Consider the following 12386-nt stretch of genomic DNA (forward strand, 5'->3'; position numbering starts at 1 on the left):
AAACTTGAGGGTGATTGGATGCATTTATTTAGATGGAAGTTCTGGTCGTTAAATCATTAACTGGTGTTTATGGACAGGTGCTCTAACCTGTAAAAATGATGCTTGTCGAATGCACAGTTGCTACTAAAGATGGAATTAAGTTATGATGGGAACGAACGGTTCGTCTAACGATTTTCATGATATCTGGAAAATTCTAGATTGAGGCTTTTAAGGTGGAGATATATTTTCTTGTGAATTCTTTTCTATTGCTTTTCTCTCCGAACAACAAACTCCCGGCATGAAATCTTCAGAATCAAGCTGCGCACTCGTTCACTGTTTACTATTTGCGTCGAACAGCAAACTCTCTGCAAGGAATTATTAGAATCGAGTCAAGTTTTCGCTCACTATTTACATTTTGTGCCGAACGACATAGGCAAGGGCACGGCAAGGGATCTTCATAATCTAGCAATCGCTCATTGTTTACTCTCTGTGGTGAACAACAAACTAGAGGCGAAGAATATTCCGAATCAGGTCGAGCACACGCTCACTGTTTACTTTCTGCACCGAATAACAAACTATCGGCAGAGACTCTTTCCCAATGTAGTCGAACTTTCGCTCACTGTTCACTCTCGGCAAGCAATTTTCCCAATCTAACCGTGCACACGCTCATTGTTTGCTCTTCACAACAAACAACGCTCTCCCGACAAGAAATTTTCCGAATCTAGTCGGGTACTCACTCACTGTTAACTTTTTACGTCAAACAGCAAACTTCCGGTAATAGATCTTCTTAATCTAGCCGGTCACTATTTACACTATGCGCCGAATAACGTACTCCCGGCAAGGAAATCTCTGAATCTAACGAACTTACTCACTGTTTATTTTTCGCTTCGAACAACAAACTCCCGGCAAAGAATCATTCTAATCTAAACGGGCACACGCCCACTGTTTACTTTTCACTCTGAACAACAAATTCTCGTCAATCTTTCCCGAAATCTTTAAAATTCAGAGTGGTGCTCACGCTTACTGATTCTTTCGAATCCCGATTCGAAAGGGTTTTTTTTTTTAATTTGAATGGATATCTCTTCATTTTCTTGCTAGATTCCTTGAATACTTTATCTTTAGTGGATGTAAGATATACAAGATCCCTTTTGAATTCCGTCATCTTTAGTGAAGTACCACCCAGATCCATTTGTAGATTCTTTCCAAGATCCTAGGACAACTCTTGGGTTGAAATATTAAAGAACATTTTCTGTTTAGTCTTTGTACATATATTGAGCGGTTCTTGTGGAATCCTACGGTATGTTACTCTCTTCACTGTATTTTTAGCGATTTTTCCCTGGATGGTGATTATTTTTTGAAACCAGAATGGATTGCTGTGTGTATTCTTGTTTGATTTCTGGCCACATGCTTGAAGTACGAATTCTTCAAAAAATCGTTAGTGAATGCCTCTCACTATCCTTTACAACTAGATCTCGCAATATTTCTTGTAAAATTTTAGGTGCATGTTGATTTAATTTATGCGAAGATCATGGAAAGATATATAGCGTGATTTCTGGCGATCTTTCTGTGTGTTTCCATAACGTTCTTAATAATGATTCCTACAACGTCAGGAGCCTATGCAAAATCTTTGGTAGGTTCAGCCTCGTAGAGGAAATCGTTGAAAGGTTGATTTCGAGTCTTTCAAGATTTATCTCTAAGAAACTCTGGTAAGATTCTTGGTGAATTCCCTGAGAAAATTCATGACGATTTCTGGCAGGACCATTGGCGAACGCAGTGCAAGATCTTTGATTGGCATTTTAGGGCAACTCTATGTTTATTGAATAGAACTACAGGTGGTTCCAGGGACTTTCAGTGGTATTTCAAGGGGGTTTTGGGGCGTTTTAAAGATTTATAGGGAAGTTTCTGTGAGTTTCAGGGTGCTTCGGGATCTTCCAAGGACTGATAGGGGTTTCAAATACAGAGCGTTTCAGGGCGTTTTAGGGGGTTTTCAAGTTCGTTTATGTACTTTAGGGTAGTTTCAAGTGAGTGGCGCGGTTCAGGGTATTTCAGGGGAGTTTTATTATGTTTCAGGAATGTTTCAAATGGCTTGTGAGGCGTTTTAGAGGTATTCAGGGAGCCGTAATTAAAAACACCCTGAAGCTTGTAACGTTTTGCGTTTTTTTTTAGTTATTATCGAATAAAAAAATTAATTAATGGACTAAAAGTTAATGAAAATTTTGTTTTGCATTAATGTTAACGATATTTAATTATTTCATTTGTTCGTAAAATCAGTCCATGCCTGTTATTTATGCTCATGTATGTCGTAGCGTTTGTAAAAGCTTTCGTGATTTGAACTTTTATAGCATAATGCGAATAGCGCGTATCTACTTTCTGGCGAATTACAGTCACACTACATTTTTGTCGCCATGCATGAAAATCGCCATGCCGAAATAGTTGGCGCGATTTGGAATAATAGTTAGCAATTTCAATAGTGGGACTTTTGAAAAGTGGCACAGTTTCGAGGCGCAAACGACATTCTCACTCGGTCATTTCGCTACGAGTACGGCTGGAAAGCAGAAGTGCGCGAGTAAAGTCTAAATCGTTTTAAAGTTTCTTGAGTTGAGTTGATTTCAAGTTTGAGTTGAAGTTAATTGAGTTAATTACGTTGTGAATTAATTTCGAATTGTCGAATAGTGGACCGAGGTCCGATATTTCGCGATTCCTGCTGATTTTTTATTGAATTTCGGAACTATCTACGAAAAAAGCGCCCAGCGCTTTTTTCGTACGGCTGGTTTTTGTGCGTGTCATTCGGCAATCGTCATCGCCGAATCGGGGAACTTCTGGTGGAGTGTACCGCCATTTCCGTTTGGATCAACGCGACCCGTGTGCCCAGCGAAGGCCCGCCTCCAGTAGGCAGTTAAACGGAGGCGTGAGTGAAGTCGCTCGTCCATTATCGTAGCGAGGTTCTCTCGTCGGTCGCCAAAAGCCGAAGGTAAGGTCCCGTCCGTCAATCCCCGTGGACCGGAGTACGAGAGGCGATTCGCTGAAGCGTGTCGTCAATAGCACGCCACGAATCCGATCCAATTCCGGAAAGTAGGAAACGTACTATTTCCCGCTCGGTCATAGCAGGAATCTAAGTACGCGAAGCCGGGTCGCTGGGCTTTTAGTGCCTTCCTATCGACCGGAGGAGGATCCTCCCGGGTACAAGCGGCATCCGCCGTGTCCCTCTCGAGCAGAACGAATCGGAAGCTTCCAACCAGCCGCCACTCCCTCCGCACCGGTAATTCGGCCATACCGCACACGGGTCCTTCGTCGTCGCTGCGCGCCAAATCGCAGCACAGTCACGCCGGCGAACACCATTATTGACCGCCATCTCCGAACGTCGAAGTCGTCGCCATCTTCGAGCTACGTCCCCCGTCACCGAGCATCGGATCGCCGAAAAACCTGTGAAGAGCTTTTTTCTACATGGCCATGTTTGCTCTTTCCCATTCCGTATGAATACCTTCCGTCCAACACGAATGAATTCCTAAAATAAATAGTAGAAAGTTTGAAATTTCGTTTAATTCCGTTACGTTTCACATCGCTTAATTGAATAAACATACTCACTACCTTACGTTTTAGTCCCGTTACTTCGCTCGGATGAGTAAGAATTCCTTCTGGTTTTCCCTAAGTATCTTTTAGCCTGTGAAAAAGTTGGATTTAAATTTGCGTTCGAAGAAATTCTGCCGTTTACCAAGAACCGTTCAAAACCGTCCCTGAGTGAAATAGTCTCTTGCAAAGTCGGGCAAATTTCAACACGACCGGTGGTCTCTCTTTGAGAGTGGCGCTTAAGCCACCGTGCTTTAACCAAATCCTCAAGAATAGTTTACGAACGGTTACAAGCTCCCGGAGACCCCTTAAACCATCTGAAAACCCTTCTGAAACGTCCTGAAAACCTTCCGAATCCCTCTGTGGCCCCTTAACCCCTTCGGGACGACTTTTTTCACCAACATCGCTGCCGTAGAACGCGTCAGCGAGGTGCAAATGACCCAACAGTCCTGAAAGGGTTAAACACCTAGAACGCCCCTGAATGCTCTTGAGATTACTTCAAGCCTCCGTTAAAACCCCGTACAATCTCATGTAACTCCCTGAAATTAAAAAAAACCCCTAGATACATCCAAAGACGCTCCTAAAATTCCCTCAAATGTCCATGAAACTTACTGAAACGCTGTAAAAATCATCTGAAAGCCCTCCTGAAACGCCTCTGAAACCCCCCAGATTGTTCCTAAAAACCCTCTCAAATGCTCTGTAACCCCTCATAAACCACTCTCAAACGTACCTGTAACTCCCCTGATCTCCTCTGAGACCTCTATTATGCCCCTTAAGTCTTCGTAACTCGCCCATTTGCCCTTTATCCTTTAGATCTCCATGAGACCTCGTCTTGCTCTCTCCTGTAAAGTCCCCTCGAGGGTCGTTGTCATGGTTACCGCCATTATTACATTTTGTTAGTTAAATCTGCATAAAAAAGCTGTATACATAGAGGTTTTAGAGTACTTTTTTGCCTTATATCTGTCAAGTTTCTTGATGATTGCTGTGAGACACTTGGTAATCTATGTGTGAAATCTTCGGAATCTAAGTCACTTATGCAAGATCTTTGGTTAGTACTTGGTGAACTCCTTCGCTGATTCTAAACAAGATTGTACCAAGATTTCGGAAGCACTTTCGGACACTAGTCGTAGGTGCACAGATAGTATGTTTACCTAAGTGAATCCATCACTTAAATGAAATCAGTTTATCACCCAAATGGATTTCAAGGTCGCAAAGGCTAGGGCATGCGAGGTTTAAGAAGATTTTCAAGGGAGCTTAGGAGGATTTCAGAGGGGTTTCTAGGCATTCCAAAGCTTGTTAAGAGAAGCGGAGGTATTCAGGAGTTTCAGGAAACTTCTAGGGATTGCAGGGGTCGTTTAGGGCCGGAAGTTTAAAGGGTCTTCAGAGGTTTTTAGTTGAGTTTCAGGGCGGTTTCAGGGTGGTTTTAGCGACGTTTCAGGGGTGTTAAACAGTATTTTAGATGGGCTTCAAGAAGTTTCCGTATATTTAAGGGATTCAGAGGCATTCGGGTAGTCTAAGTACTAGCCAGGACCCGAGCCTCCAGGGGAGAGTGAACAACTTAAGGCGGTAGCTGGTGGAACGCTTACTATTAGAGTGTACTCATGTACGGTCCCCCCCTTCTCGAAGTCATCCCTAACGGGCGTACCGCGAAGGTAAGGAAGAGAGAGAATGAGTTTTTAGTGAGTCGATCCCCACATCACCCGAGGAACCACCTCTTCTATAAAAAAAAAAAAAGAGGCATTCAGGAGAGCGTCAAGAGAGATCCAAAGTTGATTCAGAGCAGTGATTCTAGGTGTTGCAAGGTCATTACAAGAGGCTTCAAACTGTTTCACAGGTATCCAGGGGGTTTAGGCTGCACTGATCTTTGGGTGTGCTTCAGGAAGTTTCAGGAAAGTTTCAGTGGATTTCGGAGGGGCTTAAGAGGGCTTAATAGGTTTTCAAGTGAGCTTAAGGGCAATTCAGCGTGTTTCAGAGGGGGCTTCATAGACTTTCAAGTGAGCTAAAGTAGGGAATTCAGAAACTTTCCAAGGCGTTCTAAGGTGTTTCAGCGGTTTGAGAGGGGGTTTCACAGTTTAGGGGTGGTTTTTCTGTGTGTGTTATGGGGTTTCATAGGCTTTCACGTGTACTTTACCGGGTTTCAGGGCATTTCAGGGGCTTTAGGGGCCTTAACTGGAATTTAGGCGAGCTTCGCTGCCGGTAATCGTATAATTGTCTGATATGAATAAGAAATAGTAAAGATGGGACTGTTATGCGATTGCAGGTAGTTCAGGGAGTTTCAGTGCAGTTTCAGAAGCGTTTCATAGCCTTCCAGAATTTTTCAGCGTATGTCCCGAGAGAGGGGCGGGGGGGGTGGAGGGGCCTTTTTTGATTATCACAGGATTTCATGTGAGCTACGGCGGAGCTTCTGGGGTTTTTTGAGGCATTTTAAGGACAAACGTCTTGAAATCCCGCTCCAACAGTGCATCAGAACTTCAGACGCACAAATCTCAAGAAGCAAGCTTCAAACAACAGTGCATTTTATTATTCTGTTCTTGCTCATTTATAATAAGCTTAGAATAAGAAGCTCAGGTGCGCTGGTTTTGTTTACGAAGAGATTTGTGCACTCGAAGTCGTGAGTAGGTGCCAAAGCCAGCCATTGTGGCGGCCATTTTGGGATTCTAACAAGTCGTCCTTAAGACGTTTCCGTGTATTTCAGCGGTTTTCAGAAGGTGCCACACAGGCGAGTTTCATGGTAGTTTCAGATGGGGTTTTATGGGACTTTGCATACTTTTAAGTGTTCTTAAGGACGTTTCAGAGATGTTTCAAATCGATTCAGGGTATGCTAGGGGGTTCCCGTGGGGCCTCCAGGTGAGTTTTAGGGAGGTTTCAGAGGCGTTTTAATGCAGTTTAAGGCGTTTCATGTGGTTTCAGATAAGTTTTAGAGGGCTTCATATACCTTCAAGTGAGCCTCAGGGTGGTTTCGAAGGCATTTCAAGGTGGTTCAGGGCATTTTCGAGGTGTTTCAGAGGGGTTCCTGGGAGTTATGAGGGGGTTTCACAGGCTTTCAGTTGAGTTTCAATGGCGTCTCAGATGGTTTAACACTTTGGAGCCGGGCGATGAAATTGAACAAAACTAACGTGTTCGAGACCAGCGCGGTTGCTGCAGAAGAGGCAAAACAATCCGGCTCTAGAGGGTTAAGTAGGTTTCAAAGGGTTCAGAGGCTTTCAGGAGAGTCAGCAAAGATCCAGAGAGGTTCCAAAGCTGTTTCAAAACGTTCTAAAGCACTCCTGATTCCTGGAGCGCACATGATGTTCCTGAGGTTTCCCGTTGATAAGGGGACTATGATGGCTTACATGTTCAGGGAGTTTCATTGGGGTTTTAAAACCCCGTTTCAAGACTTTTCGAGGGCATTTAAGGGGGTTTCAGAAAACCTTCAAGAAGTTTCAGACTGATTGATTACGCTTGTGGATCCAACGATCTTTGCTCAAGCTCTTGGAACCCTAGATCGTACCTCGAATATAAACCTCCATCATAAAGCTTTTAAGGTAGTTCTTGGAGATCCTCGAAACAGATATTAAACTAGCCGCTTAACAGCATCTAATTGCATGAAATTGTGTAAGCATGAATTTTATTCCATATGCCCCAGTACTTAGAACACTAATGGTTCATGCAGATCCGATGGCCTATGCTCCAGGGAGTTCGCAGATAGGAGTATCATTGAACTTACATCAATATAAAACATAAAGGTATGAACCTATGTCAGTTTAAACCTTTGCCAGTAGCTTTCTGAGCAAGGCGTCCAGGATCTCTCATCAGGTTTAGGGGGTTTCCCAGGGGTTCCAGGAAGCTTCAAGAGATGTAAGGAGAGCTTTAAAGGGTTACAAAAGGGTTTCAAAGCATTTCAGTGGAGCCGCGGGTGTCAGAGGGTTTGAGTACAGTTGAAACAAAAAAAAATCTGCGTGAATCTCAAGGGAATTTCATGATGTTTCAAGACGTTTCCAGAGGTTTCAGTGATTTTCAGGAAGCTTCAGTAAAATTCAAGAAAAGTCTACGAGGACTTAAGGCGTTTAGTGAAATGCAGGGGTTTTCAGGAGGCTTCAGTAAAGTTCAAGGCAATACTAGGGGAATCTCAGAGGATTTCCTGAGGATTTCAGGGGATTTCAAGACCGTTCAAGACGTTTTGACTTTCCAAAGGTTTTGGGTGGTTTTAGTAGATGGAAGTCCATGAGCAGTTCCAGGGCGTTTCAGGGCATTCAATCGGATTTAGGAGGTTTCCAGGGGTTCCAGAAAGTTTCAAGAGATATCAGAAGAGCTTCAGAGAAATACAAGGGGTTTCAAAGCTCTTCAGTGGAATCAAGGGATGTCAGAAGGACAGCTAAAAACAAAAATCTACGTGAGCCTCAAAGGGATTTTCTAAGGAATTTCAGGACGTTTCGAGAGGTTTCAGTGGTTTTCAGGAAGTTTTAGTAAAATTCAAGAAAGGTCCACGAGGGTTTGTGATTTCTGAGGGCCTTGTAAGTGTTTAATGGATTTCAGGCGGCTTTAGTAGTGTTCAAGGCAAGTCTACGGGGATCTCAGGGGTTTTCCTGAGGATTTAACGGGGTTTCAAGACCTTCAAGACGTTTCGACTTCCGAAAGGTTTCAGGGGGCTTCAATAGATGGAAGTCCATAAGCAGTCTCAAAGCGTTTCAGGGCCTACAGTCGGATTCAGTGGTTTCTCGGGGGTTCTAGGAAGCTTCAAGAGATATCAGAAGAGCTTCAGGGGGTTACAAAGGGGTTTCAAAGCTTTTCAGTGGAGCAACGGGATGTCAGATGGTTTCAGTACAGCTAAAACAAAAATCGTTTCGAGAGGTTTTAGTAGTTTTCAAGAAGTTTTAGTAAAATTCAAGAAAAGTCTACGAGGGTTTGTGATTTCTGAGGGGCTTGTAGGCGTTTAATGAATTTCAGGGGGCTTCAGTAGAGTTAAAGGCAAGACTACAGAGATCTCAGGGATTTTCCTGAGGATTTCAGGGGGTTTCAAGACCTTCAAGACGTTTCGACTTCCTAAAGGTTTCAGGAGGCTTCAGTGGATGGAAATTCATAGGTATCTCAGGTAGGTTTTCTAAGGGATTTCGAGGTGTTTCTTAGTGTAACAGGTGGATTTTAGGATGCTTCCAATCATGACTAGTTAAGCTTGTATGTATATCCCATCCAATGACTTATACTCAAGTTAGTTCTCGGATATCCTGAGCTCCATCCCGGTTCATTATTAACTCGCCTTAGATAGTCTTCAACTCTCCTCTGCCCCTTTTCCATAAATTTCATGTGAAGCCTCCCAACTGCTCTGAATTAATGAAGGTATAAGTCATCGTATAAATCTATCGGAAGTTCTAGAGGTTGTCCTAGTTAAACGTTTGATCTGATGAAGTTCCTACCAGGAACATTTTTATTATCTTATTTTCAAGCCCATGGGTCTGAACTCTGAACAAAACCTGCGCCTAAAGAGTCAGATTACACTTGTCCTTGATCTGTTTCACCGCCGCACTAAACCAACCGACCGCGTATCGGAACTTGTGCGGACACTCCGGTCCCATGGTGCCGCACTTGCGGTCGTACCACCGGTTCAGTCCCATCAGATAACCGACGATTTCCTCACAACTGACCGATCCCACATCGATGTGCGTTTCCACTCTGGGTTTCGGAAGCAATGAACTCGGCAGCAGAGGTCCGTTGGCGTAGCAGTAGCGAATCTCGGAACGTGCATCGTTCGTAGTTGTTGCGGTCGCTTGTAAGTCCATCGGGCTTGCTGGGGTATTCATCATTCCGGAATTGGCGGACGGTGGCGCACCGAATGATGAGATACTGGACCGTGGCGCCCCGAACGGTGATGACGGAACAAGTTGATTTGAAGAGGCTGCTGCTGCTGACGCTGGAAGGTTCAAGGTGTTTGAGTTGGCGGATGGCATCGGAGGTTGATTGAACGTCAAAGGGTCGGTGAGTTTCATGCCCTGGTTTACTCCTAGATCACCCGGACCCGGTGGCGGAAGGGGTGCTTGATTTTGAAAATAAAAGCAGTAGCTACTGATCGAATCTTGGTACGGAATGATCTGTGTAATACTCACCATTATTGGCTTGAGCCGAAGCTTTTCGAAACACGATTTGACAGATCACTAGAAGAAGCAGGACTGACCTCGAGAGAAACGCCATACTTACAAGGTTTTGTGATTCTATAACATGTAGTCTACTACCGTCCAAGACTTCCTCCTTTTATTGAAATTAGTAAAACCAAATCAACGTTTTGTTTATCTCTACTTATCGTAATTATTAGTTACTGCTTTCATTTATTGCTAACACGTGGTGCCAAGTACGTTTTCCTCACAGAATACTGTTCTTCGGTTTGCACTTCTTTCCGTCTCCTTTTTTATCACTCGTATCCCATGCCGGTGCTCCCACGGGCTTCTCCCCGCGTTCGTACATTTCCAACCGCTGGCACATGCCGGTGATCTTGGTACCTACCTTGTCGAACCACCGAGAGGGATAGGTGTCCCGGTCACGGCACTCGCTGCCCTGCTGTTGACACCGTCGCCCGTAGAAGCGGCTGAGCGATCGCATATAGGCAACGACCTCTCCGCACTCGATATTTCCGATTGGTTTCTGCCGATTTGTGTTCACTTTGGGCGGCTTTGCGGCGCACAGTTCCGAAACGGGGGGTCCTACGGACAGGATAAAGGTGGTTCTGTTAGAGAACTTTTTTTAAGGAGGAATGTCTGACGAAGGATTACTTGGAATGATGGGTATGAGGGCACAGGTTACTTGAAGGACTACCAGAATGATCAACGTTTTTCGGAACGGGAACATGACGTAAAGTGTCGTACGATTATGTGAATAAAACTGAAATTGAAATAAGCCAGTTTGCTGAATCGCTGGCTGGTTTTGTTTGAGATAAGGTGGCCGTAGATAATATCCACCATGAATTGGATTAGTCACATAATGCTGCTAGAAGCTATTGTTTGAGGATTATGAGGCAATATTATTCAATGTTAGCTATATTATATTGAATTCATTGAATAGGTGAGTGTTTTGTTTATTTGACAAACGATCGAAGGGGTTGCATTGAAGCATGTCGTTTGTATATCTATGTAACAAGAACACATAGACGACAATTTGTCTTAACTTAGCTTAACTTAGACCAGACGTCCATTCAAGGCGTCATTCAATTTAATCCCGTTTAATCATAAAACCAATTTATTAGATTTTTCTTAAAATTTTCAACAAGATCAAAAGGCTAAGCAATCAGGAGTGATCAGGAGATTTTATTTCATTCGGAAAATTCTGGAAATCTCAGGGAATCGTATGATGATGTCCATAATATTTTGGTTTTCTAATTCTTCATATTAATAATGCAGAGCACATTATTTCAGACTATTAAAAGACATAAGAAAACTATGCAACAGCGACGCTAAAATAATACGGATCTCTTTAACCTTCCTAATGCATCACGTCGGGAACAACTCGCTGGCGTAATGTACGGTTGGGTCCAAAATGATCCCAATGCACAAGGATATTGTAGACAAATTTACATAGTACAGATAGCGCAGAATGTGATCATAAGTGCGGAATTGCGAATAATGACACAGACAAATTACTTGTAAAACCCGTGGATCCATTTCGGAATATTTGAGAAATGAATTTCTAAATGCAGCTTTGAGATTTCCTGCAAAGTTAATTAAATTCTTAATTAGAAAAATACTTTAGGTCTATGAGTTTTTTTTTATTTCTCGATCTTGAGAGTTTTGTTAATTATTATAAGGTGTGATTTCAGGACTCTCAGAAGAATTTCCGGGAGATACCGTTGAGGAAGTTCTTGAAAATTTTGTTTATTTTTTTGTGTTATTTCATTGGAAGTCAATGAAGAATATTTCTGAAAACCTGTACACATGTTTTTCTGTGCAATGTATTCAAATATTTGTAGTCAATTTTGGTATTTAAAATTTTAAGAAAAGTTTCCAGCTTCTAAAAAAATCTAAAGATAAATTTCTAACAGAACTTTGAAAAATTTCCCTAAAAAACAGATTGGTTTCTTAAATACACTGAAGTTTTTTTTACGATGATAATGGTAATGCACAAAAACCCGGGTTATTTCGAAAGACGCACGGTGTCAAAATTTCGATTATTATCGAACATTCATGTACTTCGGATTTTTCTTCGAAAACGAATAGTATTTCGGCTATATATTCATAATCGGAAAACTAGAAAATATTTCATCGGCGAAAATTTTTCCATACATTTTGTATGGGACGTTTTTTGGGCTAAAATAGTAATTATTGATTTTTAGTATGGAAAATACCCAAAAACTCATCTAACTCAAATTTTCCTCGATAGAATATTTTCAAATTTTGCATTTACACATTATAGCTGAAATTTTAACATTCTATGAAGAAAAATCCGAGGTACATGAAAGTTCGATAATATTCGAAATTTTGACACCGTGAGACGTCGTAAAAAAGTCAACTCACGGTAGATGTGGTCCTGATTATTTTACGCGGGATTTTGAAAAATCACGGGTATTTTTTTACGATTTTTTTTAAATGAAGCGTGTTTTACGCGGATCGCGTTAAAAAAAACCTCAGTGTACTTTTTGGGAAATTCATAGGAGTATTCTCAGTAAACAAAGCTTAACCAATTATTATAAAATTTTCTGGAAGTATTGCCACTCTTTTTAAGATATATCGTAGGTAAATATTCTGTTAGACTTTTCGGAGTGGATTCCATATAGAATTTCCGAATAAAGTATCGAATACAAGGAATTTGTTCGTTGATAAAAAACGAAATGAACATTCTTTTTTTTATTTTTTTTTTATTTATTTATTTTTATGATTTTT

At 42.1% G+C, this 12386-nt stretch overlaps 1 protein-coding gene across 2 annotated transcripts; it reads right to left on the minus strand.

Annotated features, from left to right (window-relative positions):
• Positions 1-8994: 8994 nt before the first annotated feature.
• Positions 8995-10514, minus strand: LOC109409864 (uncharacterized). Of its 2 annotated transcripts, none has more exons than XM_029856223.2 (3): positions 10287-10514; positions 9627-10217; positions 8995-9433 (listed from the first exon to the last, which is right to left on the minus strand). In XM_029856223.2, the coding sequence occupies exons 2-3, from the start codon at positions 9709-9711 to the stop codon at positions 9003-9005; spliced, it is 516 nt and encodes a 171-aa protein (XP_029712083.2). In that variant the 5' UTR covers positions 9712-10217; positions 10287-10514; the 3' UTR covers positions 8995-9002. The 2 variants fall into 2 exon arrangements, with proteins under 2 accessions (XP_029712083.2, XP_062699185.1); XM_062843201.1 differs by having other exon boundaries at positions 8995-9556; positions 10287-10441.
• Between the last annotated feature and the right edge of the window lie 1872 nt (positions 10515-12386).

The sequence above is a fragment of the Aedes albopictus genome, unplaced genomic scaffold (assembly GCF_035046485.1).
Source record: "Aedes albopictus strain Foshan unplaced genomic scaffold, AalbF5 HiC_scaffold_105, whole genome shotgun sequence".
In the NCBI taxonomy this organism is placed as follows: Eukaryota; Metazoa; Arthropoda; class Insecta; order Diptera; family Culicidae; genus Aedes; species Aedes albopictus.

What these genes read in the sequence shown, in the direction of transcription:
- LOC109409864 (XM_062843201.1), bottom strand. Translation starts at nt 9,711, where the DNA reads ATGGCGTTTCTCTCGAGGTCAGTCCTGCTTCTTCTAGTGATCTGTCAA. An exon ending in TTCGGCTCAAGCCAATAATG is followed by an intron (nt 9,557 to 9,626) that starts GTGAGTATTACA and finishes TTCAAAATCAAG; the next exon opens with CACCCCTTCCGCCACCGGGT.